Source organism: Suncus etruscus, chromosome 11 (genome assembly GCF_024139225.1).
Source record: "Suncus etruscus isolate mSunEtr1 chromosome 11, mSunEtr1.pri.cur, whole genome shotgun sequence".
In the NCBI taxonomy this organism is placed as follows: Eukaryota; Metazoa; Chordata; class Mammalia; order Eulipotyphla; family Soricidae; genus Suncus; species Suncus etruscus.
Window position 1 is genome coordinate 84,367,208 of NC_064858.1, and position 26,348 is coordinate 84,393,555.

General features: G+C 45.6%; 2 protein-coding genes and 1 non-coding gene across 4 annotated transcripts in view; 2 read left to right on the plus strand and 1 right to left on the minus strand.

The window, feature by feature from the left end:
* The window catches only part of DNAJC14 (DnaJ heat shock protein family (Hsp40) member C14), a 1,080,043-nt gene that overhangs the window by 1,053,493 nt on the left and 202 nt on the right, over positions 1 to 26,348 (minus strand). The window contains exons 2-8 of one of the 2 annotated variants that reach the window (XR_007500280.1): positions 24,511 to 26,008; positions 8,732 to 8,838; positions 8,404 to 8,523; positions 7,482 to 7,642; positions 6,057 to 6,159; positions 5,379 to 5,565; positions 4,357 to 4,437 (exon numbers count right to left, since the gene is read on the minus strand). Coding sequence is in view for 1 of the 2 variants with exons in the window: in XM_049783995.1 (XP_049639952.1) it covers positions 5,355 to 5,565; positions 6,057 to 6,159; positions 7,482 to 7,642; positions 8,404 to 8,523; positions 8,732 to 8,838; positions 24,511 to 25,941 (2,133 nt within the window). In the remaining variant the exon portion in view is untranslated. Of the gene's footprint in view, positions 1 to 4,356; positions 4,438 to 5,225; positions 5,566 to 6,056; positions 6,160 to 7,481; positions 7,643 to 8,403; positions 8,524 to 8,731; positions 8,839 to 24,510; positions 26,009 to 26,348 lie in introns of those variants that run through there. The other variant, XM_049783995.1, reaches the window with a different exon arrangement.
* On the plus strand, positions 271 to 4,247 carry ORMDL2 (ORMDL sphingolipid biosynthesis regulator 2). Its single transcript, XM_049784093.1, has 4 exons — positions 271 to 344; positions 799 to 973; positions 1,097 to 1,248; positions 3,805 to 4,247. The coding sequence occupies exons 2-4, from the start codon at positions 800 to 802 to the stop codon at positions 3,938 to 3,940; spliced, it is 462 nt and encodes a 153-aa protein (XP_049640050.1). The 5' UTR covers positions 271 to 344; position 799; the 3' UTR covers positions 3,941 to 4,247.
* Positions 20,655 to 20,758, plus strand: LOC126023644 (U6 spliceosomal RNA). The gene has a single exon (XR_007500748.1). It is a non-coding gene; the product is annotated as a U6 spliceosomal RNA (small nuclear RNA).

Below are 26,348 nucleotides of genomic sequence, written 5' to 3' on the forward strand. Positions count from 1 at the left end.
AGCGCTCCCGCCTCGGCGCCGACAAGCCGAGCCGGCCAATCGCCGTCGCTTTTATTCGCACCTCGCACCGTCCGCTCTTCCCATTGGTTGGCGATTTCCCCGCCTCCCCTGGAAGGCGGGGCTGGGAGAAGGGCGGAGTCCGCCGCTGCTGAAAGACGGAAGCAGCGGCCAATTGGACCAGCCCACCGGGGACCGGCCGGCCAATGAGCGGCGGCAGCGCCGGTTCCGCTCCGCCAATCAGGAGGCCCGAGAGCGGGCGGGGGCGGGAGCTTCCTGGGACGGCAGGTGTTGCCGCGAGCGCCGCGCCCTCGACTCGACGGGCTTCGGAAGCCGGCAGGCGGCAGGTAGGGGCTTCCGGGAAGCCGGGGAGGGGCGCTGCGGGTGGGAAGTGGCGGGCGGGGAGGCGGCGAGCGGGAGCCGAGCGAGCGAGTGGGACCTGGGGCAGAGTCAAACTAGGAGATTCTGGTCGAGCGGGGAGGGCGCGAGCGGCGTCCGAGCTCGGCTTGCCTCCAGGCCTTCCAACTCGCGCGTGCCAAGCCCCCGGCTGGGGAGGGAGCGGCTGGCGGACGGACCGCGCGGACCGCGGAGGCCCCAGGGGCCCCACCCCGCCCTCCCGTGCTGCCGGAGCCCCGGTGTCTCTAACTCCGCGGCTTTCTGGGCGCGGGCGCCCGGGCCCCGCACCCCCTTGCAGTCGAGCGCGGAGATCCAGGGCAACTTCCCGGCCTTCCCAGGAGACCACCCGGGAGTGGGGAGGTGGAAGGAGCTTGAACGGACTCCGGCCCGATCCCACGCCGGTAGGATGAATGTGGGGGTGGCCCACAGCGAGGTCAACCCCAACACCCGAGTGATGAGCAGCCGGGGCATCTGGCTGGCCTACGTCATCCTGGTGGGCGTGCTGCATGTGGTTCTGCTCAGCATCCCCTTCTTCAGCATCCCCGTCGTCTGGACCCTCACCAACGTCATCCACAACTTGGTGAGCACTCGACAGACACCACGCCTCTTCCGACCAAGAGGAGGACCTTGTCTCTTCATCTGGGCACCGTAGCCTACCACTTGGGCTGAAGAGCTACTCTGCCCCCCCTTTCCCTCCTCCCAGGCCATGTATGTGTTCCTGCATACGGTGAAAGGGACACCTTTTGAAACCCCTGACCAAGGCAAGTCGCGGCTGCTGACTCACTGGGAACAGATGGACTACGGGCTGCAATTCACTTCTTCCCGCAAATTCCTCAGCATCTTCCCTATTGTACTGTGAGTTGACAGATATAATAGGGGAGGAGAGGGGAGATTTGGGATATGCTCCAAGGTCCGCAGGTGGGCTCAAAGACTTAAGACAAAAAGAGCTATAGGAGTCAAAAATAGTACAGGACTTAACAGCTCCTGCTTTGCATGCTGCTTACCCCAGATGGAATCCTGGCACCTTATGAAGGTGGTCCTGAGCAGAGCCAAGGGCCTACCTATCTCTTAGGAGCAGAGCGAGGAAGAGCTCCTAAGCTCTTGAGTGGGGCCTTCCAAACCCAAAAATATATAATTAAAATTAAATAACATGGGGCCGGCCAGGTGGCACTAGAGGTAAGGTGCCTGCCTTGCAAGCACTAGCCAAGGCACAGACAGCGGTTCGACCCCCCGGCATCCCATAAGGCCCCCCCAAGCCAGGGGCGATTTCTGAGCGCATAGCCAGGAGTAACCCCTGAGTATCAAACGGGTGTGGCCCAAAAAAAATAAAAAATAAATAAAATTAAATAACAAAATAAGTAGACTGCTCTGGCCTGAAGCAATTATATATATTATGTATTTAATAATATATATACACACCTGGCATAAGGTCCCAAGCTGATCCCTGACACTGTATGGTGCCCCCCCAAGCAATGCTAGGTATAACACTGACATTAGAGCACTGTTAGCAAGGGCTTCACTTCCCCCATGCCAAAAAAAGGCATACTACTCACTTAGGCCCTTTGGAGATAATTATGGTACAGTAAATTATCTAAATCTCGGGAAAGCAATAAAACATAAAAGAAATCAGGCGTTTTATGCCCATTTTGTGAAGTAGGGAAATGGAGAAGCAGCTGAGAAAAGGTAAAATAAAATCAAGTGATTTTATATCAAGTTCATCTAAAGGCATAATTAATATAAATCTATTTAAAAAAAAAAAAACTGGAACCAGAGCAGCCCAGTACAGCAGGTAGAGAGCACTTTCCTTGCATGCAAGCAAACCCAGGTTTGATTCGCGGTATTCCATATGGTCCTCCAAGCCAACCAAAAGTAATTCTTGAGCATCAAGGCCCAAAACAAAACAAAACAAAAATATGTAAACTGGGAAGTAGAAGCAAATAGGGCTCTGGTTTTTTGGGTTTTTTTTTTTTGGTTTTGGTTTTTGGGCCACACCCGGTGATGCTCAGGGGTTACTCCTGGCTATGCGCTCAGAAGTCGCTCCTGGCTTGAGGGACCATATGGGAAACCGGGGGATCGAACCGCGGTCCATCCAAGGCTAGCGCAGGCAAGGCAGGCACCTTACCTCTAGCACCACCGCTCGGCCCCAGGGCTCTGTTTTTTTGTCTTTGGGCCATACCCAGCAGTGTTTAGGAGTTACTCTTATCTCTGCAAGCAGAAATTACTCCTGGCAGGCACAGAGGACCATATAGGATGCCAGAAATCGCAACTGGGCCTGCTGCTTATGAGTTTAATGTCCGACCCACTCACTGTTATCACCAGAGCCCGCAAGTAGGACTCTTAATAGTCATACAATCTGAAATTGTATCAACCACCATTTTCTATACAATAATTTAAAAATAGAAGTTAAGGGCTCAGGATATAGCTCAGTGATAGAGCACTTACTCAGCTTACTTGTGTCTGAAATCAGTTTTGATTCCTAGCACCACAAAATATTTAGAAAACAGCTGACCGTATCAGTGGGCTGAGATCCCTGTTTGATCCCTGCATCATTCCTGTGTGTATTAATACATACATATACATATATATATATATATAAAATAGTGGGACCAAAGCCATAATCTAGCAGGTAGGGTGTTTGCCTTAGATGTGTCAAACCCAGATTTGATCCCTGACACTCCATATGATCTTCTGGTCCTCACTGGGAGTGATCCCTGAGCACAGAGCCAAGAGTAAGCCCTGAGCACAGACTAGAGTAGCCCAAAACCAAAAAAAAAAAAAAAGTCAATTTAAAATGCAAACTAAGGGGGCCACTTGCACACAGCCAACACAGGATGGACACTGGTTAGATTTAGGCATCCCATGTGGTCCTCTGAGCCTGCCGGGAGTGATTTTTAAGCACAGAGCCAGGAATAACACAAGCGCCGCTGAGTGTGGCCTCCAAAAAAATAATAAAATAAAATGCAAACTAAGTCTCCCAGCTAGAGGTACTATCTGATTTCCTTCCCAAGCATACAATAAATATAGTAACTATTTTCATCTATCCTAGGACCACATGCAACAAAACTAGGCATTTAAAATAGAAAAGAACTGATAATACAGATAGCTGGTAGGGTGCTTCCCTTGGATGCAGACAACCTGGGTTTAATCCTCGGTATCCCATATGGTCTTCTGAGCAGCACCACTAATAGTCCCTGAGCAAAACAGTGTGATCCCCAAAAATAAATAGAAAAGAATTGGAGGTATAGCTCAGTGGTAGAATACATGCTTGCACGTAAAAGGTCCTGATTCAATTCCCAATACCGTGTGTGTGCATGCGTGCACACTCACACACAAAATAGTAAGTACTAGAAAGCTATGAATACGTATAGAAAAGGCCAACTTGACTCAAACCTGTTTTTTTTCTCTCCCCAGCTACCTTCTGGCCAGTTTCTACACCAAGTATGATGCTGCTCACTTCTTCATCAACACAGCGTCATTGCTTAGTGTACTCCTGCCTAAGTTGCCCCAATTCCATGGATTTCGTCTCTTTGGCATCAACAAATACTAAGGGATGGGCCAGGGGAAAACCAAACAAAGAGTGGTACCATACTATCTTTACCTCGAAAGACCAATCTAGACCTTTTCTAAACTGTAAGGATAAAGATAATGGACAATGGGACTCCCTGGACCCAGCCTCAGGTTTCTTTGAATCAGGGAAGGCCAGTGAGGTAAGGGCCAAATCATTCCTCTGCAGTAAGAAAGCCATGTCTGTGGGCAGCTTATTTCATAATTAAATTTTTCTATGCTCTCCACCCTCACAAACTTACAGCATTTTGCTGTGTTTCCTTTATAATAAAGTTCTTTTCCTCTTTTTTTCAGATATGGCTACAATTTGGTTAGCAGTAAGGGTAGGGAGATAACTTCATAAGGCTGGGGAAGAAAGATGTAATGCTGACAAAACTTCTGTAAGGTATTTTTTATCCCCTCACATGGTCCAGTAGGAGGTGCCCTTCATTCAGCTAATAATTAGTAGGGAATGAATTCTCAAATGAGAAAGGGCTCCAGCTATATGAGCAAAGAGAGGGAAGATATAGATTGCCAGTTACATATTTATAGAAAGGTAATTCCCTGGCTTTAAATAGATATTTACATACAAATATGAACAAACTTAGAAAAATATAAACCCTTGGATTATAAGGAACAGCCTGAAGTTCCATTATTGTTCCCCTTCACCCAAGGTCAGAGGGAAATCTGCTTTGTAAAAATTTGGTCATCCCTGCATCAACGAAACAGGACACTGGGTGATTATCCACAAGAATCGGGAAAAATTCAGTTCCTGGGGCCAGAGTGATAGTGCAGCAAGTAGGGCATTTGCCTTGCATGTGGCTAATGGATACAATCCCCAGCATTCCGTGTGGTCCTCAAATCAGTGCCAAGAGTGATTCCTGAGCACTGCTATGTGTGGCCCAAAAACAAAAATGTCAGTGTTCCCACTCTTTAAACTCTATTTTATAATTCGTATTACATGCTTTCTTGTTCTGTCTCAACTAATATATCAGAGTAAAGGAGAGGATTCTCTCCTGAAATGGGTTGTGAAATAAAATGTGTAAATTTAAAGAGGGAACAAAGTGTTACCTACTCTAGAAGCTAAAGACAAGACAAAGGCTTTAGAAGCCAGAAAACACCCAGTTCCCACACTCTACAGGAGATACAAAATCCAAATCAGGTTCAGGCCCTATTCTTGCTCTAGTCACCCCATTTCTTTGGTATTGTCAGAAGACACGATTCAGTTCCTGGGTGCTGGTGGAGGGAGTGTCATTTCAGAGCTTCCTACAAGTATTGAGTGAACAATATGAGCTTAAAATTTTCCCGTTTTTTTTTTAAATATTTAAAAATAAACAAATCAACTCCATCCTGTGCTGTATACAGCCCTTTGGATTTGGACTCCCTGACATTGATTTGAGGAAGAAAGAGATGGGATATCAATGTTGGAAGGGCCTCCTCACTTTCTTCCGCCTCTTCGGTTTGGCTTCTCCCTTGGGTACGGTGCTATTGGGCTTGGAAGGTGTAGTGGGGCTAGCGCCAGGCTGAGGAGCTGCAAAGAAGTTCCCATTGGACATTTGACCTGGGGGTACTTGAAAGATCCGACTCAAGAAATCCTGAAGGTCAGCAGGAGGTGCATCTGGAGTCGCTCTGGGAAGAAAATGTAAATTAATGAAACGAGTTACTATGAATTATGATTACGTGTCTTAGCACTTATCCCTTTTTGTTTTTTATTTTTGGTTTTTTTGGGCCACACTCGTTTGATGCTTGGGTTACTCCTGGCTAAGCGCTCAGAAATTGCCCCTGGCTTGGGGGGGACCATATGGGGCGCCGAGGGATCGAACTGCGGTCCTTCCTTGGCTAGCGCTTGCAAGGCAGACACCTTACTTCTAGCGCCACCTCACCGGTCCCAAGCACTTACCCTTTAAAGATATAGTGAGTCGGTTTCCAAACTTCTATTTTAGGGGGATTTTACACCACAGTTGGATATGTACTCAGGGATACCAGGATTAAACCCAGGTAGGCCATGTGCAAAGCCCCGAATTCCCTAGCTTAAATAGGGTGAGATGTTTAAGTACCTAAACATCATGTCACCTGAAACAGTATTTAGAACTAAAAGGATAGATTGAACTGTTACCTACCTTTGCCGCCCACTGGTGCCTGGCAGCCGAGAACCAAATGAAATGTGATAGGGGACTCTGTGGGTATCTGGGGATATTCCCACACGCTGGCATCCAGCCCATTCTGTAAACAGAATAATTATTCTGTTATATATATATGTAATATAAAAATTATCCAGGGGCCGGAGCGGTGACAGTGATAGGGTGTTTGCCTTGCATGCAGCTGACCTGGGACAGACCGTGGTTCGATACCCCAGCATCCCGTATGGTCCCCCAAGCCAGGAGCGATTTCTCAGCACATAGCCAGGAGTAACCCCTGAGCGTCACCAGATATGGCCCATAAAAACAAAGCAAGTATGAGGGAGAACCAAAAAATGTATCCAACACTATCAGTTTTGAGTATATATGAACCCAACTTTTTAAAAAATTAAATTTTTTGTTGGGCTATACCCAGAAATGTTCAGGGGATACTCCTGGCTCTTCACTCAAGAATCAGTCGTGGGGGCCCGGAGAGATAGCACAGCAGCGTTTGCCTTGCAAGCAGCCGATCCAGGACCAAAGGTGGTTGGTTCAAATCCCGGTGTCCCATATGGTCCCCCGTGCCTGCCAGGAGCTATTTCTGAGCAGACAGCCAGGAGTAACCCCTGAGCATCGCAGGGTGTGGCCCAAAAACCAAAAAAAAAAAAGAATCAGTCGTGGGCCCGGAGAGATAGCACAGCGGTGTTTGCCTTGCAAGCAGCCGATCCAGGACCAAAGGTGGTTGGTTCGAATCCCGGTGTCCCATTTGGTCCCCCGTGCCTGCCAGGAGCCATTTCTGAGCAGACAGCCAGGAGTAACCCCTGAGCAATGCCGGGTGTGGCCCAAAAACCAAAAAAAAGAAAAAGAATCAGTCGTATCATTGAACCACATTCTCCACCAAAAAAAAAAAGAATTAGTCCTGGTTGGGGGAACAGAAAGGAATCAAACCAGGGTCAGCCATTTGCAAGCTCTACCAACTGTACTACAGCTCCAGCCCTTTCTCCTTTCTCTTTTTTTTTTTTTTTTTTTTTTTTTTTTGGTTTTTGGTTTTTGGGTCACACCCGGCGGTGCTCAGGGGTTACTCCTGGCTGTCTGCTCAGAAATAGCTCCTGGAAGGCTCGGGGGACCATATGGGACACCCCCTGGCAGTGCCTGGGGGACTTGGGGGGGACAATATTTGGTACTAGGGATTGAACTCAAGTACAAGGCAAACACCCTACACACTGTATTATCTGGCCCAACTCCTATTTTTTGTTTCTAGGGTAAGGGTTGGGCCACACTGAGCAGTAGAGGGAACTAGTCTTTTCAATGCTCAGGCAACCATCTGGTGCCAAAGATCAACCAAGAATCTGCTGCATACAAAGCTATCACCTTAACCCCCATATTATCTAGTTCCTGAGCCCATTTTCCTAGAGGACAAAATCGTACCTGTGATATCATAGACCTTTCCATCCATCAGTGCAAAGTAGGTGATCTTGAGGCCAAATATGCTTGACTCTGCCCAAAAATCTCCCTCCTCAGCAGGATGCAATTTATTACACTCAGCACAGTATCTGGCATTCTTAGCTTCTCGGTCCATTTCAAACCTCCTGCAAAATTCAAAAATGAACAGTTCCTTTATAGTTTGTTTTAACAGTCTACCTACAGCCCTGTTATAGTCTCATTACTGCCAAATATAGCTACATCATGTAAAATTATCTCCATTTATTTAGTTTCTATTTTGGAGCCACACCCAGCAACACTCAGGTTATTCCTGGCTCTGTGCTCAAAAATCGCTCCTGGAAGACTTCGACATGAGATGCCGGGGATAGAACCCGGGTCCGTCCAGGTCTGCATGCAAGACAAACAAATGCCTTATCCACTGTGCTATCACTAGCCCTCCATTTATTTAAATATATCATTATGCTACTCAGGGGCCATCTGGTGTCAGGGATCAAATTCAGGGCCTCATAAATGCTAGACATGTGCTCTATTAAATAAAGTCTTATCCATGTCTTTTTTTTTTTTTCTTACTGCTAATTCAAGTCCCCAATAATTAAAATCCTCAAAATATGATGAAAGTAGAAACCTCAAGATATTTTTTGTTTTGTTTTGTTTTTGGGTCACACCTGGCAGCGCTCAGGGGTTACGCCTGGCTCTATGCTCAGAAATCGCTCCTGGCAGGCTCGGAGGACCATATGGGATGCCAGATTCGAACCACTGTCCTTCCGCATGCAAAGCAAACACCCTACCTCTATGCTATCTCTCCAGCCCCTCAAGGTACTTTTATTTACCACATGCATCCCACACCACAAAAATAGTGTCCACCCAATCTCCAAGGTTTGCTGGTCATTACTGTCTTGTGTCATACCTATGCTTCCCCTGGCATCGGCTGCACATCATAGTATTCATTGCTTCCTTGAGGTCATCTTGCAGCTTGGAAAGAAACTCATTCACTGAACGGCTCAATTCATTCTCTGCCATTTGTTTCCTAAGTGAAGAAAGGTGTTGTAAGTTACGATACTGAATGAGGAATAAGGGAATGAGGGAATCAGGTCTACCAGCCTTTTGGGGTCCCTGGCTAGTTAGACAACCAATGTATCCTCTGCATCAGAGAGCCAACATCGATGGGTCCAGGAACATCTGCTGTTAAATATTATTTACTACCCACATCTAACAATTTTCCAGATTCAACTTACATCTCATATTCCTTCCGCTTCTCAGGGTTGCTGACAATGTCCCAAGCTGCCCGCAAAACCTTAAAGGCCTCCTCAGCCCGGGGATGGTGATTTTTGTCAGGATGAACCTACCAAAACAAACAGATTTCATTCCTTCTCCCCATTTTAGATGAAAATAATATCAAAATGGACACTGGTGTAGGATTGGCCCTAATCCATTGTATGTCTGAAACCCAACTATGAAGGACTTTATAAATCACAATGGTTTCAATAAAATTAAAATTAAAAATCAAGATTCTCTGGGCCAGTGAGGTGGCGCTAGAGGTAAGGTGTCTGCCTGGCAAGCGCTAGCCTAGGAAGGACCACGGTTCGATCCCCCAGCGTCCCATATGGTCCCCCCAAGCCAGGAGCAATTTCTGAGCGCTTAGCCAGGAGTAACCCCTGACCATCAAACGGGTGTGGCCTGAAAAAAACAAACAAAAAATCAAGATTCTCTTTTTTTTTTTTAATTTTTTTTTAATTTTTTTTAATTTTAATTTTTAATTCAATTGCTCTAACTCTCTGTGTACAGCTCTCAGTTAAAGACCCAAATAGGCCACTTATTTGCTACATGACACAATATTTACCATGGATTGTTGGGAATCATAAATGAGAATATACACAAAGTATATAGCACAGAACCATCTTTCTTTTTTTTTTTTATTCAGGAAGAAGTTTAATTCTTTTTTGGGCAGCTGGTGTTAACTGTATCAGGCTATTTAAGGCTGGGTCAGCCTCCAAAGCAGGGGTCTTCAAACTACGGCCCGCGGGCCACATATTGTATTTATTCCCATTTTTCCCTACAGAACCATCTTTTTGAGCTGAGAACTTAGTTGATGTCCTTAAGAAACAGCCTCAGGGGCCGGGCGGTGGCGCTGGAGGTAAGGTGCCTGCCTTGCCTGCGCTAGCCTAGGACGGACCGCGGTTCGATCCCCCGGCATCCCATATGGTCCCCCAAGCCAGGAGTGACCTCTGAGCGCATAGCCAGGAGTAACCCCTGAGCGTCACCGGGTGTGGCCCAAAAACCAAAAAAAAAAAAAAAAAAAAAAAGAAACAGCCTCAATCACGTGCCTCAATCAATCGTGCAAACACGATGCCGTATTTTCCGGCATATAAGACGACCCCCTAATTTTAGACTTCCTCTCTGACGCTGGCCAATCTGAGCAGGCTTTTGACAGTGTAGATTCGGTACAGAACATTGTCTAACTTGCATGCATCAAAAGCTTGCTTGGATTGGCTGAGTTAGAGAGGCAGTCCGAGTAGCCTTGCAGGGACTGGTGCAAAATCGAGTTGGAAAATTAGTTTTGTGGCAATATCCAGACTATTTTCGTTTAGCGGCATATCGAAACGTTTTTTGGGATATACTCAATGTATAAGACGATTCCCGATTTTCAGTTGACCTTTTTTTTTCCGTTTCTAAAGTCATTTTATATGCCGGTAAATACGGCATCTATCACCCTACCTAGCTGGCACCTGCATACTGAACCTGCACATTTTAAGTTTTATTGTCAAAGAGTTCTGAAGATGTTACACCCTCAAGCCTATTACTGATTTCTAAGTTGAAAGTTCTATCTACACATAACTTCCTACAATAGGGGCCTGAAAGATAGCGTGGAGGTAAGGCATTTGCCCTGCATGCAGAAGGACGGTGGTTCAAATCCCGGGATCCCACATTGTTGGAGGCTATTAGAGCTAGAGAGCAAAATGGAGAGCAAAATGGAGTGCACTAACCTTTCTTTGTTTATGCCTCAGGAATTTTAGAGCAAGATAACAACTCTATCACTTGCAAAAATTTTTTTGAATCTTTTATATTTCTATTAGAAAATTATTTTTGATCTAAAGAGTATATGGAATATGTTGTGGTTAGCCCTTTTTAAAGTAATATTGTTAATATTATAAAAGTAACTAAATTTGGGGCCGGAGAGATAGCATGGAGGTAAGGCGTTTGCCTTTCATGCAGAAGGTCATCGGTTCAAATCCCGGTGTCCCATATGGTCCCCCGTGCCTGCCAGGAGCAATTTCTGAGCATGGAGCCAGGAGTAACCCCTGAGCACTGCCGGGTGTGACCCAAAAACCAAAAAAAAAAAAAAAGTAACTAAATTTTATAAGCAGGTTGACAAGTATCAAATATAATTTTGGTCTTAAGCTCTAGGTGTGGAAATGCATCAGATGTCTTTAACTATACTTTATAATGATCTAAACATTTTGTTAACTTGGTATATAATATATTTTACAAATTATTCACTTGAAGTCTTCAAAGTAGGAACAGTTGTTTGTTTTTTAAAGTCAGTTTTTCATACCTTTAATAATCATAGTTCATGCTCTTGTTTAATCATAAAATTTTTAACTTTATTGCAGCTGTCTTACTGTTCTGTGAAACTAATTTAAAGAAAACCTGTTCATTTACAGAAGATGATATCATACTTCAGAGTGGAGACTCCTACAGTGCTCATTAACTATTTTACTTAAAAATTTTTAACTGCTTACTAACCATTTAACTTAATCTTCTAAACTTCATATTAGGATTGTTTTAAAAATGTTTTATGCTAAATCTAAATCTTAAAGCTTTTATTTTCAGTGAAGTTCCACTCCATCTACATTAAGTACTTCTAAAAACTGAAAAAAAAGTTTTTCTACAAAAATTTTTTCTTCTTACAAACATGCTGGCTAAATATTTAAAAGCGCTTGTCCAATTTTACCCGGGTCAATTTTTCTAGTAAGTTTTGGATCGATCCTTTTGTCTGTTCATGTGTGTGTTGTGATGAAAGTGACCACAAGTATAAAGTGTTGTGTTTAGTGTTGTTTTGTTTTGTCTGTTTATTTGTTATCTCTATATTTCATGATAATACAATTTTCAAAGCCTTATCCATTTTTGAGATTTCAATTAATTTTTTTCACAATTTGGTCAGTCTGGTCATTTAGCAGCTGACAGACTGTGGCATCCTGCAACTAAAGATCACGTGTTAAAAATTATGTGTTAAGGGCCCAGAGAGATATAGCACAGCGGTGTTTGCCTTGCAATCAGCCGATCCAGGACCAAAGGTGGTTGGTTCGAATCCCGGTGTCCCATATGGTCCCCCGTGCCTACCAGGAGCTATTTCTGAGCAGACAGCCAGGAGTAACCCCTGAGCACCGCCGGGTGTGGCCCAAAAACAAAAAAAAAAAAAAATTATATGTTGAGCTGGCTTTGTCCTTCTGAGAACATGGCAGAAGGTGTAGGGATGGTAAACCCCAGATTTCTCAATGGCCATTGGGGATAAATTTTCCCTGGAGAATTTCTGGACTTTGCAATCACCCAGCTTTCCTGCTATGTGTAAGTTAAGGCCAGAAAAATATAGATATGTGGCTAGAGAAAGATCATCTAGCTTTAAGATAATAACTAAGAAGTTTAAAAAAAATCATTTAGGGGGCCGGGCGGTGGCGCTAAAGGTAAGGTGCCTGCCTTGCCTGCACTAACCTTGGACAGACCGCAGTTCGATCCCCCGGTGTCCCATATGGTCCCCCAAGCCAGGAGCAACTTCTGAGCACATAGCCAGGAGTAACCCCTGAGCGTTACTGGGTGTGGCCCAAAAACCAAAAAAAAAAAAAAAAAATCATTTAGGTTCAGTTTAAAAGTTTTTGAAAAATTGGCGATTGTTAATTATAAATTTTTTTGAATGCTGAAGTCTGACAAAAGTCAGGAGGCATTCCCGTGGTATTCAAAAATAATTTGTGTAATGTAAATTGCTAGTGTCTTCTGCCTGTAAACGAAAGCCAGAAGACTAAGTAAATTCCTATTTTTTATATAAAAATTAAATTCATGAAAAATTTTATTGTAAAAAAAACCCCAAGTAACCATTTTGCCTCCTGCCAAGCAGTTTCCTTATAAACCCCCCGCAGTCCTGTCTTCATCCAGCTCAAACCCACCCACCGTTCCAGTCCTTCAGCCCACCATTCCTGCCAGACCTGTTTCTGACTGACTCTGCCTAAGGGGAATATTGGATTCCCTACTCTGCCTGGCAGCCCCTGAAGAAATTGCCTCCTGTGGCACACCCACTGCCACCAATGACCCTGCTGACCTCTGATGGGGAGCTGAGTCGCACCACGGCTTAACTTTAAGACAGGTCATGGGCGTAGGACTCTGCTTTACTCGGACCATATATGCGCGCCCCTGTCCAACTATCAGACATTTGCAATCAAACCATTGTGGTTAACAACTCTTCCATCTTCATTGAAGCCCCCAACTCCACTTACTGTTTGCTCCACTGGACTTTCTCCCCATATTGTTACTGAAATGTTTCTTGCTTATCATGATTATTGTGTTTTAGCTTTGTTAATACCTAGATTAACCATTAAATCTGTTGGTCCGGTTTCCACCTCGGACCTCATCCTGCAGGTGGTCAACGCCTCCGCCCAGGTGCTCTCCAGCACCAGCTATAAAAGCTGTTGAATCTGCTATTCACCCATCCCACCATTCTATGAAGGAATTGCTGCCTTCGGACTGCCTCACTTCACCAACAATACCAACCTTCTGCGATTGGGTATGGAACCTCAACGCCATGGCATGACTTTGAAACAAGTGGTGGGAATTGAACTTTGCCTTTTGGGACCCAATATGCTTCCCCCTATTCCCCTTATTGAAATTTGTAATCAAACTCTTGTTGTTAATTCCTCCTTTCAGTTTATAATTGCCCCCAATTTGACGTTTTATGCCTGTTCCACTGGTTTATCTCCCCACATTGTTTCACATTTGTTTCTTGAGTCCAAGGACTACTGTGTTTTGGTTGTTTTAATGCCTAAATTGACTGTTAGACCAGAAACTGATTTATTACCCCTTAAAGATAACTCTGTGTCTCTCTCCCACCGCAGGAGGGAACCAGTCACTGCTCTTACCCTCGCCTTATTGTTAGGCCTGGGTGTTACTGGTGGGGGCACAGGAATTTATTCATTGGTTCATACTCAAGAATCTGTTAATGCCTTAACTAGAACTGTTGTTAGAGATGTTGAAAAACTTAAAAGAGGTTTAGATTATTTAGAACAAACTGTTAGCTCTTTAGCAAAAGTAGTACAGCAATATCGCCGCGGCTTAAATCTTGCCTTTCTACGGGGTTGGGAGGGGGTACGTGCTGCTTTAAAGGAAAAATGTTGCTTTTTTAAAGATAAATCAGGTTTAGTCAGAGATAGTATTAGAAGAGTAGAACAAAGCTTGGAAGAAACAAAAAGAAAAAGATGAATCTTGGTACAAAAACTGGTTTTCAACCTCTCCCTAGTTGTCAACATTGTTGCCTAGTTTGCTGGGACCGTTTGTAGGATTTCTCTTGCTCATTTCTTTTGGTCCATGGGCGTTTCGCCACTTTACCAATTTTGTTAAAAATCAGGTGGGCGAGGCTACCAAATGCTCGGTCAGAGTCCACTATCAACAGCTCACCCAGCATGAACCCCGCTCTCTAGAATACGATCCTCTAGGAGATGGTGCATCCCACCACCTAGACTTTAAGGAGTTTGAGCACATTGCTAAATGCAAGCGTTCACTTCTCTCTCAGCTGTGGAAGTACTTAAGACAGGGATAGCTTGGTGCCAGTGTTTGGGGCAAACATGACTCTCTAAACTTTTCTCACCGGCACTGCATACTCAATTGGAAACAACAAATTGTCATGTTCAAACCTGGAAGCACACCAAGTAACCTAAGACAGGCACTCCACCTGCTCCTCTCTCCTCTCTTTATTTTAGAGAAACCAGGGAACTGTTGGAGGCTGTTAGAGCTAGAAAGCAAAATGGAGTCTCTGATGCCTGAAACATAAGGCCTGTGTACATGACAGGCGGCCACTGAGGCATTTACCCTCTGGACCTAAAAGAAATGTTAACCAAACAAGTCAGATGTCCCAGTAAACCGCCCGAGTTGATAAGATCACATCCTGTTAAGCTACCATTGTGAAAGAATGTCTGTACAATATAAGGGTATGCTATAAAACTGGAAAGTCCATCCTGCACGACCCCCCTATTTTTCTATAGATGCCATGGAAAAGTACTGACTGTTACTTCCATATTTTGCTCATCTATAAAAACTAGCCCCCTTTCAATAAACCTTAGCTCTTGATCAGCAAGCTTGACTTGAGCTCATTTCTTTCTCAGCCTCTTGCCTCCTTTTTAGGTCGGATCCCGCTCGTGACCCACGAATTACTTCATGATCCTCAGTCCACCCTGCGGGCAGGGTCTAGGGGGTCACACCACATCGTCCCCCGAGCCCGCTAGGAGTGATTTCTGAGCGTAGAGCAAGGAGTAACCCCAGAGCACTGCCAAGTGTGACCCAAAAACCAAAAAAAAAAACATTGATCTTCGCAGCCTTTTATTCATTTTCAACTATTTCTCTGGTACAAATGATCCTCCTCTATCACTGACATTCCTAAAGTATAGAGAAAATCCATGTAGTAGGTTACTGAGGTCTACCAAGGTCAAGGGCACTATATGAAAGAAACCCACACTATTGGTACCTCGATTTAAAATTATATAACCAGGGGCCAGAGAAATAGCACAGTGGTATGGCGTTTGCCTTGCAAGCGACCAACCCAAAACCAACATTGATTTGAATCCCAGCATCCCACATGGGATCCCAAGCCTGCCAGGAGCTTATTTCTGAGTGCAGAACCAGGATTAACTTCTGAGTGCTGCCGGGTGTGACAAAAAAAAAGATACCAGGAATCAAACCCAGGTCTATCCTGGGTCAGTCACATGCAAGGCAAATACCCTACTGCTGAGCTATCTCTCAGGCCCCAGTAGAGATTTCTGAGTGCAGAGAATACTACCTGTAGGGCCAGGAGATAGCGTGGAGATAGGGTGTTTGCCTTGCATGCAGAAGGACGATGGTTAGAATCCCAGCATCCCATATCGTCCCCAAGCCTTCCAGGAGTGATATTTGAGCATAGAGTCAGGAATACCTGAGTGCCACCGGGTGTGACACAAAAAAAAAAAACAAAAAAAAAAGAAAAAGAAGACTGCATGTAGGACCAGAGAGTTAAGTCGCTTTTGTTGATGGTTTGCAGATGGTTGCAGATGGAACCCAGGTTCAATTGCTGGCACCCCATAGGTCCCTAGAGCACCACCTGGAGTGATTGCCGAATATGAAACCACAAGTAACTCCTAAATATCACTGAGTATGGCCATAAAAACTTTTTTTTTTTTTGGTTTTTGGGTCACACCCAGCAGCGCTCAGGGGTTACTCCTGGCTCTATGCTCAGAAATCGCCCCTGGCAGGCACGGGGGACCATATGGGATGCTGGGATTCGAACCACCGTCCTTCTGCATGAAAGGCAAATGCCTTACCTTCATCCTATCTCTCCGGTCCCCAAAAACACATTTTTAAAAAACTACATGGGGCCAGAGAGATAGCCCACTCAGGTTTGATCCCCTATATATGGATATATACACTTCACCAAGAGCAAACCCAGAAGCAAGTGTAAAGCCCTGAGTACCACCAGGTGTGCCCCTCCTCAAAAAATAAAAATCTGTAGACTAGCCTCTAAGCTGTATACATTTCCTAACAAATTAATTTTGTAAGTTATAGGCCTGTTTTTGTTGTTTGATTTGTGGGCCATACCCAAAATTATTCCTGGTTCTGCACTCAAGAATTACTCTTGGGGGCGGGAGAGAAAGCATGAAGGCAGTGCATTTGCCTTGCATGCAGAAGGATGGTGGTTCAAATCCAGCATCCTATGTGGTCCCCCAAGCCTGCCAGGTGTGATTCCTTTTTTTTGTTTTGTTTTTGGGCCACACCTGTTTGACTCTCAGGGGTTACTCCTGGCTATGTGCTGCTCAAAAATCGCCCCTGGCTTGGGCGGAACATATGGGACGCCGGGGGATCGAACCCCGGTCCATCCTACGCTAGCACTTGCAAGGCAGACACCTTACCTCTAGTGCCACCTTCCTGGACCCCAGGAGTGATTTCTGAGTGTAGAGCCAGGAGTAACCCCTGAGCGCTGCCAGGTGTGACCCAAAAACCAAAGAAAAAAAGTACTCTTGGCAGTACACAGGGATCATTTGAAGTTCCAGGGATCAAACCATCTAACACATGGAAGACGAATGCCTGACTCACTGTACCATCTCTCTGGCCCACTGTACCATCTCTCTTGCCCCTAAGCCTGGCACTTTGTGCCTCAAAGCATTGCAGTTGTCTATTCTGCTTGAGTGTCATGGCCTGCATAGTGATGTTTTGCCAGTCCAGTTCCGTATAATCAGCAACTTAAACTGCTAATACAATTTACCTATATTTCTTATATTCCTTATATAGCCTTATCCTGAAATAGTAATAAAACTGGTATCTAGGGGCTGGAGAGACAGCACAGAAGTAGGATGTTTGCCCTGCATGCAGCCAACCCAGGATGGATGATGGTTCAAATCCCAGCATCCCATATGGCCCCCTGAGCCTGCAAGGAGCAATTTCTGAGCAGAGTCAGGAGTAACCCGAGTGCCGCCATGTGACCCAAGAAACAAAAACAAAACAAAACAAAACAAACAAAAAAAAACCCAGACCAAATAAACCTGATATCATAACAGTCTAGTAAACCAAAGAGTATAGCAGGTAGTGTGCTTGTTTAACACAGCCGACCCTGATACCTCTTATGGTCCCCCAAGCACCACAAGGAGTGATTCCTTAGCACAGAGTAAGGAGTAACCCAAGGATCTCCAGGTGTGACCCCAAAAACAAAACATAACAAAAATTAATAAAGACAGAAAATCCCACATGCCAGGATTACTGTTCCTCTCCTACAGGTATGACTGGGAAACTGGGCAGACAGCTGGCCAATGGCCTCCTGGGCTGACCAACTAGTCCAGGAGACCGAGATCCCTCCATGCCAAACTGGTCTTCAGGGCCAGGTTTGGCAACTGGGCTCTGGGGGAAGGGGGGAGGAGGGAAACTCCTCCCGTATTCATACTGGACCCCTGCAGCAGTGTCTTTTCTTACTAATACTCATTTTTATAAGCCAGCGCGACATATATACTTTTTGAGTATTATCTAAAAATGTTCTTCATTCTAGATGGTTCCTAGGAATACCAAAGATTTGGATGATAACACTCAAATAGATCTTTAAAGTCAGTCTTTATGGACGTGACTTTCCGTACTGACTCCAAGCCGAAATCACAAACAATTCATATATATGTATTGTATATAGCCCCTGTCATGTATTGCCTCTCCCCTTCCCCTGTGTCTCCTCTATCCCCTCATTTTTCAATTCTGATCCTTTATCTTCCCCTAATTTAACCCTCTTTACCCTCAGTTCCTAACTCGGTAGGCACCAAGATTAACCTCCTGTCCCAACAGACCACCTTCCAGCTCCTCAGTGAAAGACACTCTCTGGGTCCCCGTTCTCATGCATTGGCAAAGAACTACAACCAGCACGCCTGCTGACTCATGCTTAATGGCCCCTCTCACCCCCACCAAATTGTGGACTGTTGCACGATACAGGAATCACCCTCAGCAAAACTCCCAGCTCAAAGACACTATATGGTCTCGTAATGCAGCAAAGCATCTCTCAAACTCAATTCCAAGGCCTGTGAATCCAAAGGCCTGTGGCTTTTACTCGCCACAAGAATATATCAAAAGACTTAATTGGGAGCCTTATATTGCCTATTGAAAGCTCAATACCTGTATAACAATACATGTTAAGATGTGTATTCCTAAATATACAAGTAGCCTCCTCCACCACTTGTTTTATTCGAATACCTTTTCTTTTAAACTCAGTTTTACTTATTTTTTCTATTTTAATATATACATTTTTTCTCTATCCTTACCATTTTCGGTGCTGCTTGGTACAAAATGCCTTGACTGGGATAAAAGCTCAGAACAAAACCAGACGACAGAGACTGTGTTTGCAGCCTGTCATCCTTACCCAGAATAGCACCAGCAACACAGTATGACACCATACGTTTTTGTAAGGGCACAGTAAAAAAAGGGGAAACCATAGACACAGAAATAAGATCTTATCTTCTAGGGATAAGAACTCACTTTTTATAGCAGAAGGGTGCCTCCCATCCTGAACATGTGTCATGTGGATGTAACCAGTCCCCAGAAGATTGGACAGTGTTAGTCCAATTCGAAACCGCAAATCCCCGACGTAGAAATGATACAGCTCCGAGCAACACCACCAGAAACTAAGCTCCATTGGGAGATTTATAACACTACTCTGGCACCAACTTGTGCCAGTTTTGATATGACAACAAGGAAAGGAAAACTTGGCCTAAGACCAGGCTGTCCTATCACATCACCTAACACTAAATGGAAATCAGAAGAGATATCGTCCTTTGAACTGTGAAAAATAAGAGCACCAACAACAGAAAACTTTGACAACTGACTTTGACAACTGTGACTGAACAGAGCCTACCTTGGGACTAATAAGGAAAACCCCACCCTAGGCTGTAGTCCAGGACACATAAACAACAACAACAAGATGTCTTATTGCAGAGACAATTGGACAACAGAGACTGAGCAGACCTTTGGATCCATAATATCCTAGGCTTTGGCTTAGGAACTGAACGAAAACAGGGAGCAAGTGTTACAGAAGACTGAAGACCACAACAACGATGGATAGGAACCTCTAGAACCTAGAGACTTTATCCTAGACCCTGACCTATAACCAGCGCAAATACCAAGATCACTAGCTACAGTGGCTTGATTTTCTCACACACAACCAAGAGGAAACTTTCCTGGCATCACAAAAAAGCCTTTGGGATGGGGTGATGAGTATATATGGAGCCAGGAGTTGATCCCATGATGGTATGCTTCAAGGATGGAGAAACCCTGAATCTCTTAGGCCACAGGAATTCCCTTTCTTCCCCAATGCTTACTGTGCCTATGCAAAAGAAAAAAAAAAGTGGAGGGAACGCAAAACCCTACCACTCCAGCACCCATACTTTTTCTTGTTTTGTTTTGACTTGTTATTTTTTTGTTGTTGTTGTTGTTTTTTGTTGGTTTTTTTTTTTTGTTTTTTTGAGTCACACCCGGCAGTACTCAGGGGTTACTCCTGACTCTATCTATACTCAGAAATTGCCCCTGGCAGGCACAGGGGATCATATGGGATGTCATTTCTTTTTTTTTTTTTTTTTTTTTGGTTTTTGGGTCACACCCGGCGGTGCTCAGGGGTTACTCCTGGCTGTCTGCTTAGAAATAGCTCCTGGCAGGCACGGGGGACCATATGAGACACCGGGATTCGAACCAACCACCTTTGGTCCTGGATCGGCTGCTTGCAAGGCAAACACCAGCTGTGCTATCTCTCCGGGCCCGATTTGTTAGCCTTTAACTTAATTTCCTTCTCTTTGTTCTTCCTCTTTTCTCTTTCTTTTTCACACTTGTGGTTATTATTTAGAGATTTATTTTTGTTTTTATTTGCCGGGTCCATATTTTTTTTTCTTTCTTTTCTCCTTTCTTTTTTTGGTAGTTGTCACCAAATTTTTTTCTCCCCTTTTTCTTATCCTTTTTATCTCCAATGATGGTGGAATGGATGCTCAATCTACAACAAACTGTAAAGTGGAGACCAGTTGCACTGGCATACTGGGGGATAGAGGAGGGAGATATGGGATGCATGCTGGGAATAGGGGCGGAGGACAGCACTGGTGGTGGGAATGCCCCTCATTCATTGTCACTATGTACCATAAATGATACAGTGAAAGATTTGTTTTTTTTTTTTTGTTTTTTTTTTTTTTGGTTTTTGGGCCACACCCGGTAACGCTCAGGGGTTACTCCTGGCTATGCGCTCAGAAGTTGCTCCTGGCTTGGGGGACCATATGGGACACCGGGGGATCGAACCGCGGTCCGTCCAAGGCTAGCGCAGGCAAGGCAGGCACCTTACCTCTAGCGCCACCACCCGGCCCCCACAGTGAAAGATTTGTAATGCACTTTGGTCACAATAAAAATTAAAAAAAAAATTAATAAAGAGTGCTCGCTTCAGCAGCACATATACTAAAATTGTAATGATACAGAGATTAACATGGCCCCTGCGCAAGAATGACACGCAAATTCGTGAAGCGTTCCAGATTTTAAAAAAAAAAAAATTTAATAGGGCCTGGAGAGATAGCACAGTGGCGTTTGCCTTGCAAGCAGCTGATCCAGGACCAAAGGTGGTTGGTTCGAATCCCGATGTCCCATATGGTCCCCCACGCCTGCCAGGAGCTATTTCTGAGCAGACAGCCAGGAGTAATTCCCTGAGCATCGCCGGGTATGGCCCAAAAACCAAAAAAAAAAAAAAAAAAATTAATAAAGAGCAATCGAGGGCCAGAGAAAAAATGGTTCAAAGGACTAGAGCACAAGCTTTGCATTCAAGAGTCCTGAATTTGAGGGCCGGAGTGATAGCTCAGCAGTAGGATGTGTTTGCCTTGCATTCAACCAACCCAGAATAGACAGTGGTTTGCCAGGAGCAATTTCTAAGCACAGAGCCAGGAGTAACCCAAGCACCACCAAGTGTAACCCAAACTGCCCCTCCCCATAAAAGAGTACTGAATTCAGCAGTTGGCTCCACCTCAGTACTATCAGGAGCCACACCCACAGGTGCGCACAATTTGGAGCCACATTTGCTGGGTCTGTGTTCAGGTGTCACTTCTAGCAATATTCAGGTAACACTGTGGAGACCCTGTGCTATTTCTCCAGTCCCATAACCTTATATTTCAAAGCAATTTCATTGCATGCTTGTACTAAATCATTTCTCTCATCATACAACACACCCACCTTAACCCTTCTCAGAAATAGGGGCCGGAGAGATAGCATAGAGGTAAGGCGTTTGCCCTGCATACAAAAGGACGGTGGTTCGAATTCTGGCATCCCATATGGTCCCCGGAGCCTGCCAGGCACGATTTCTGAGCGTAGAGCCAAGAGTAACCCCTGAGCACTGCCGGGTGTGACCCAAAAAAACAACAACAACAACAAAAAAGGAAATAGAGGCCAGAGCAATAGTTCAGCAGCAGGGCATTTGCCTTGCACACAGCTGACCTGGGTTGGACCCAGATTCAACCCGGCATCCCATATGTTCCCCCAGACTGCCAGGAGCAATTTCTGAGTACAGAGCCAAGAGTTACCGCTGAGTAGTGCAGAGTGTGACCCAAAAACCAAACGAAAATAAAAGGCAAAACCCTTTTCAGAAATAAAAGTAACCACCTTTTCAGAACATGTACCTATATGACTTATGTTCTTTTGGGGTTGGGAGGGGGACGCAAAACCCAGAGACGGTCAGTTACTCCTGACCCCTGCATTCTGGAATTAACTGCTGGCAGTGATCAAAGGACCACAATGTGATGCTAGAAATGGAACCCGGTTCTCCGCATGCAATGCCCCCTACCTACTGTACTGTCTCTCACCCTGGCCCCTCATATGACTTACGTTTACCCTCCTCATGTCTTTGTTTTGGGGGCACATTCATCTGAGCTCTGGGCTTATTCCTGGCTCTGCACTAAGAGAGCACTTCTGGAGGGTTTAAGGGACCATACTGGATGCTAGGGACCAAAACTGGGTAGGCCATATGCAGGGCAAATACCCTACCTGCTGTGCTATCGGTCTAGCCCTCTACCACCTTTGTCTTTTCCACTCTGCTCTCTGGAGCTAACTTGTTTCTTCCACACAGTCCAAAGATTAATTTTCATACTCTTCTGAACCTTCCCAAAATAGGACTACAACTTCATTTGTAACTCTGGAACATCTGGATTTTTCAGTGCTCAGAAAACCCTCTTTTGTTCAAGAAAGGGAAACTAAGACTCTTATTTTCTGTTTTGTGAGGAATTTCAATTGGATACTCCAAGTTGAGTGATTCCAACACTTTCTCGTCGATTATTAGGTTCAGTTCTTTTGTTTTTTTCCCCATAGGACCAAAAAAGAAAAAAAAACTGAAAATGCAGTTTAAGTCAGAATCCATACTAGAGGGAGCTGGAGCAATAGCATAGTGGGTAAAGGGTTTGCCTTATATGTGACCAACCTGGGTTCGATCCCCAGAATCCTAGGAGTGATTCCTGAGCACAGAGCCACAATAAACTTCCATGTGACCCTGGGTGTGGTAGCCCTATGGGGGGAAAAAATACATTCTAGAGAGGGAACTGTCTTTATGAATTTCCTAGGAATTATAGTTATCAACCCAGACAGATAGTACAGCAAGTAGAGTGTTTGTGTTGTACACCACCAGTCAGAGCTTAATCCCTGGCACCTCATGTTTCCCCAAAACCATCAGGAGTAATCCTTAAACTCGAGTCAGGAGTAAGCCCTCAGCAACACTGGGAGTAGCATGTCTTGTTTTCTGGAGACCCGAGCCAGTACAGTACGGCATGGGGCTGACTTGAGTTCAATTGCTGGCACCCTATATGGTTCACCAACCCTGCCAGGAGTGATCCTGAAGCACATAGCTAGAAGCTCTGAGCACAGGAAGGTTTGACCTCATCCAATAAAGATTTCTGGGGCCAGAGATAGTACAAGGAGTAAGGCATTTGCCTTACTGGTGGCCAACCCTGGTTCAATCCACAGCACCATATGTGGTCCCTTTAGTACCTCCAAGAGTGATCCTAACCATAGAGCCACAAGTATGTCCTGAGCACCACTATGGTTAGCCCCCAGGGGAAAAAAATCAGGGGGAGGGTTTGGGGCCACAGTTGGAGGCACTCAGGGATTATTCCTGGCTCTGTGTTCAGAAATCATTCCTGGCAAACTCAGAGACCATATGGGATGCTGAGGATCAAAACCAGGTCAGCCACATGCAAGGCAAATACCCTACCTTCTGTGCTATTGCTCTGGGTCCCCCAATTTTTTTTTCTTTAATTTAAAAAGTTTTGGACTGGGGCTGGAGCAATAGCACAATGGTAGAGTGTTTGCATGCAACTGACCCAGGACGAACCTCAGTTCAATTCCCAGCGTCCCATATGGTCCCCTGAGCCAGGAACAATTTCTGAGCCCATAGCCAGGAGTAATCCCTGAGCATCACCAGGTGTGGGCCAAAAACAAAACCCAAAAAAAAATGTTTTGGATTTGGAGAGAGAGTACAGGAATCAGTCACTTGCCTTTCTTGCAGCTGACTTGGATTTAAAATCCAGCACCATATATATGGTATCCTAAGCACAAAGCCAGGAATAAATCCTGAGCACTGTAGGACATGGCAAAAAAAAATTTTTTTTTTAAGTTTCAAAGAGTTACCATCAAAGATTGGAAATTTTGTATAGGACTTAAGGTACTTGTCTGGTCACAGTTCCCTGAAAATCACCAGAAGTTATCTCCCAACATCCATAAATAGCCTACTAGTACAACTGGATATGACCCAAAATCCCTCACCCTCACCTTTCCACTTCAAATAACTGTCTATTCTGCCTTTCCCTTAATTCACCCCCTCAAAAACGATGAGAGGGGCCAGAGTGATAGCACAGTGGTAGGACATTTGCCTTGCATGGGACCAACCCGGGACAGACCCGGGTTCAATTCCTAGCATTCCATATAGTCCCCTGAGCCTGCCAGGGGCGATTTCTGAGTGCAGAGCCAGGAGTAACCCCTGAGTGCTACCAGGTGTGGCCCCCCCAAAAAAAAAGTGGTAATAAAATATAAAAATGAGGAGCCAAAGAGATAGCACAACAGGTAGGGAGTTTGTCTTGCAAGCAGCCAACCCAGGTTCGATCCCCAGTCTTCTATATGGTCCCCAGAGTCTCAGGAGTGATTTCTGAGCACAGCACCAGGAGTAAATTCTAAGCACCATCAGGTGTGGCCCCAAAACCAAAACAAAATTTAAAAATTTTATAAATATGAGAGTAAGCAAGAATAGAGGAAGGATACTAACCATCACTGCAAGCTGCCTATAGGCCTTTTTCAGTTCAACATCTGACGCTGTGGCTTCAACCCCCAACACATGGAAAGGGTTTAACTCATCTTCAGGAACCTCAGCCAGAGTCAAGAGTCGAGCCACTTCCTCTTCAGGCTGGTAGTAACGATTACTTGCTGTAGGTACAGTCCCCTGTCTATTGATTCTCTGCTTTACCCAAGGAAATTCCAGCCAACCCCACTGAACTATTCTTACCAGCAGTTGCCACAGCCTGCTTTCCCTCAACAGAATCAAGCAACGCTGCAAGGTAGGAGAATCCAGCCAAGAGAAGACCCAGATGGCTTTAGCTTTCCAACCTAAGCGGTCACCCAACCCCAAGAGAAACTGCCAGCTCAACTGCAGACAACCCAACAAGAGGGCCAGAGCCAGGAGCAACAATGCACCCACTAGTCTGAGGAAGCGGCCAAAGAGTCCTGTCCCAAAGTAAAATCCCTGGCTCAGAAAATAGAACACTATCTGGGCCCAGCCTCCAAGACGTCCTGCCCAGACCCCAACCCAGACTCGAACAAAATCCAGATCGCTGCCTTTCAGCTGCCTGCATGCATAGATCAGATGGCCACACGTCTCCACATACTCTCCCACCAAGACCAGTAGTTCGATCAGCCACCAGAAGCCTGCCTGGCCAAGCTGACACAGTTCCTCAGCTCCCCATAACGCCAGGCTTCTGCGTTTCTCTCCCTGACTTCGTTTCCTGCCCAGTCGATGTCTGCCAGGAGACCTGGGGTCCCTGCGTCCACCCTCCCTTGTATCCTCCTTGGCTGGAAAGCGATGCCGCTGTCTCCGGGCTGGAGGTTTCTTTCCAGTGGGTTCCCGGGAAAGATCACTGGGGAACTTGAGGGGTTCCTCAGCATCATCTTTCTCTTCCAACTCTTCATCTTCCTCCAAAGCTGGAGAGATGCAGTGGTGGCAAAAGCTGCTAGACAAGCTCTCCCTTCCCTGGGTGTTCGATCCTTCTGAGACTCCTCGGCAGTTGCAATCAGATGAGATGGAAAGAAAAGAAGGATCTGCACGCTCCTGGTGGTGCTGGACTTCAGTTTCCCTGGAGAAGAGTTCCTGGTCCACTCCTGCTGTTGCTTCTTCTTCATCTTCTGCACATGCCCCAACCTGCTTAGGGTCCTCTCCAGCCCTCGGAGGGCCCGGACCTCTCGGAGAGCCATGGCTTGGATCCGACCAATGGGCTGGATTGGGGGGCTCTGCATACTTAGGCCTGGGGTGTTCTTGGAGGGGACAGCGGGTACCATTATTAGCAGCAGACCCCCCTGAGTCTCGGAGTCCTGAGAAAGCAACAATGTCCGGGTCCACGGAAGATCCGAAAGTCCTGAGGGCAGAAGTCCCACCACTGGGGTGGGCTCCACACAACCCTCTTTCTGCGGGGTGCTTCTGGGCCATGACCCCGGGGCCTCTTCCTGCGAGGGGCTTTAGGTCACAGCCATGATGAGGGCAGGAAGTCGGCTACCTGGAAGACAAGAAAGACATCAATGTGGGCATGACAGCATCGAGATCAAGAGCTGGGTCATCTGCAACCGATTCAAGCATGCAACCCCCCCCCAAAAAAAACTTCTTTTTCGGGGTTCCAAGTCGGGCCTTCAGCCATGGGCGACATTACCACACAACCCAGCTCCCTCCCTTCTTCCGATTTGCTGATGGCTTCTCTTTCTCCATCAAGTTAGGCTCCTGAATCTTAAGAGGATTCAAATGGGAGACGCAGCACCGGGTGTGGTCCCGGTGGATCTGAGGAGGGGGGAAAGGAAACGGGAAAGAACAACCGGAAAGAGAGGCCGCTGACAGCCCCCCAA

Coding starts and splice junctions, on each gene's coding strand:
- ORMDL2 (XM_049784093.1), top strand. CDS start 800: ATGAATGTGGGGGTGGCCCACAGCGAGGTCAACCCCAACACCCGAGTG. Junction 974..1,096: donor CCAACGTCATCCACAACTTG/GTGAGCACTCGA, acceptor CCCTCCTCCCAG/GCCATGTATGTGTTCCTGCA. Junction 1,249..3,804: donor AGCATCTTCCCTATTGTACT/GTGAGTTGACAG, acceptor TTCTCTCCCCAG/CTACCTTCTGGCCAGTTTCT.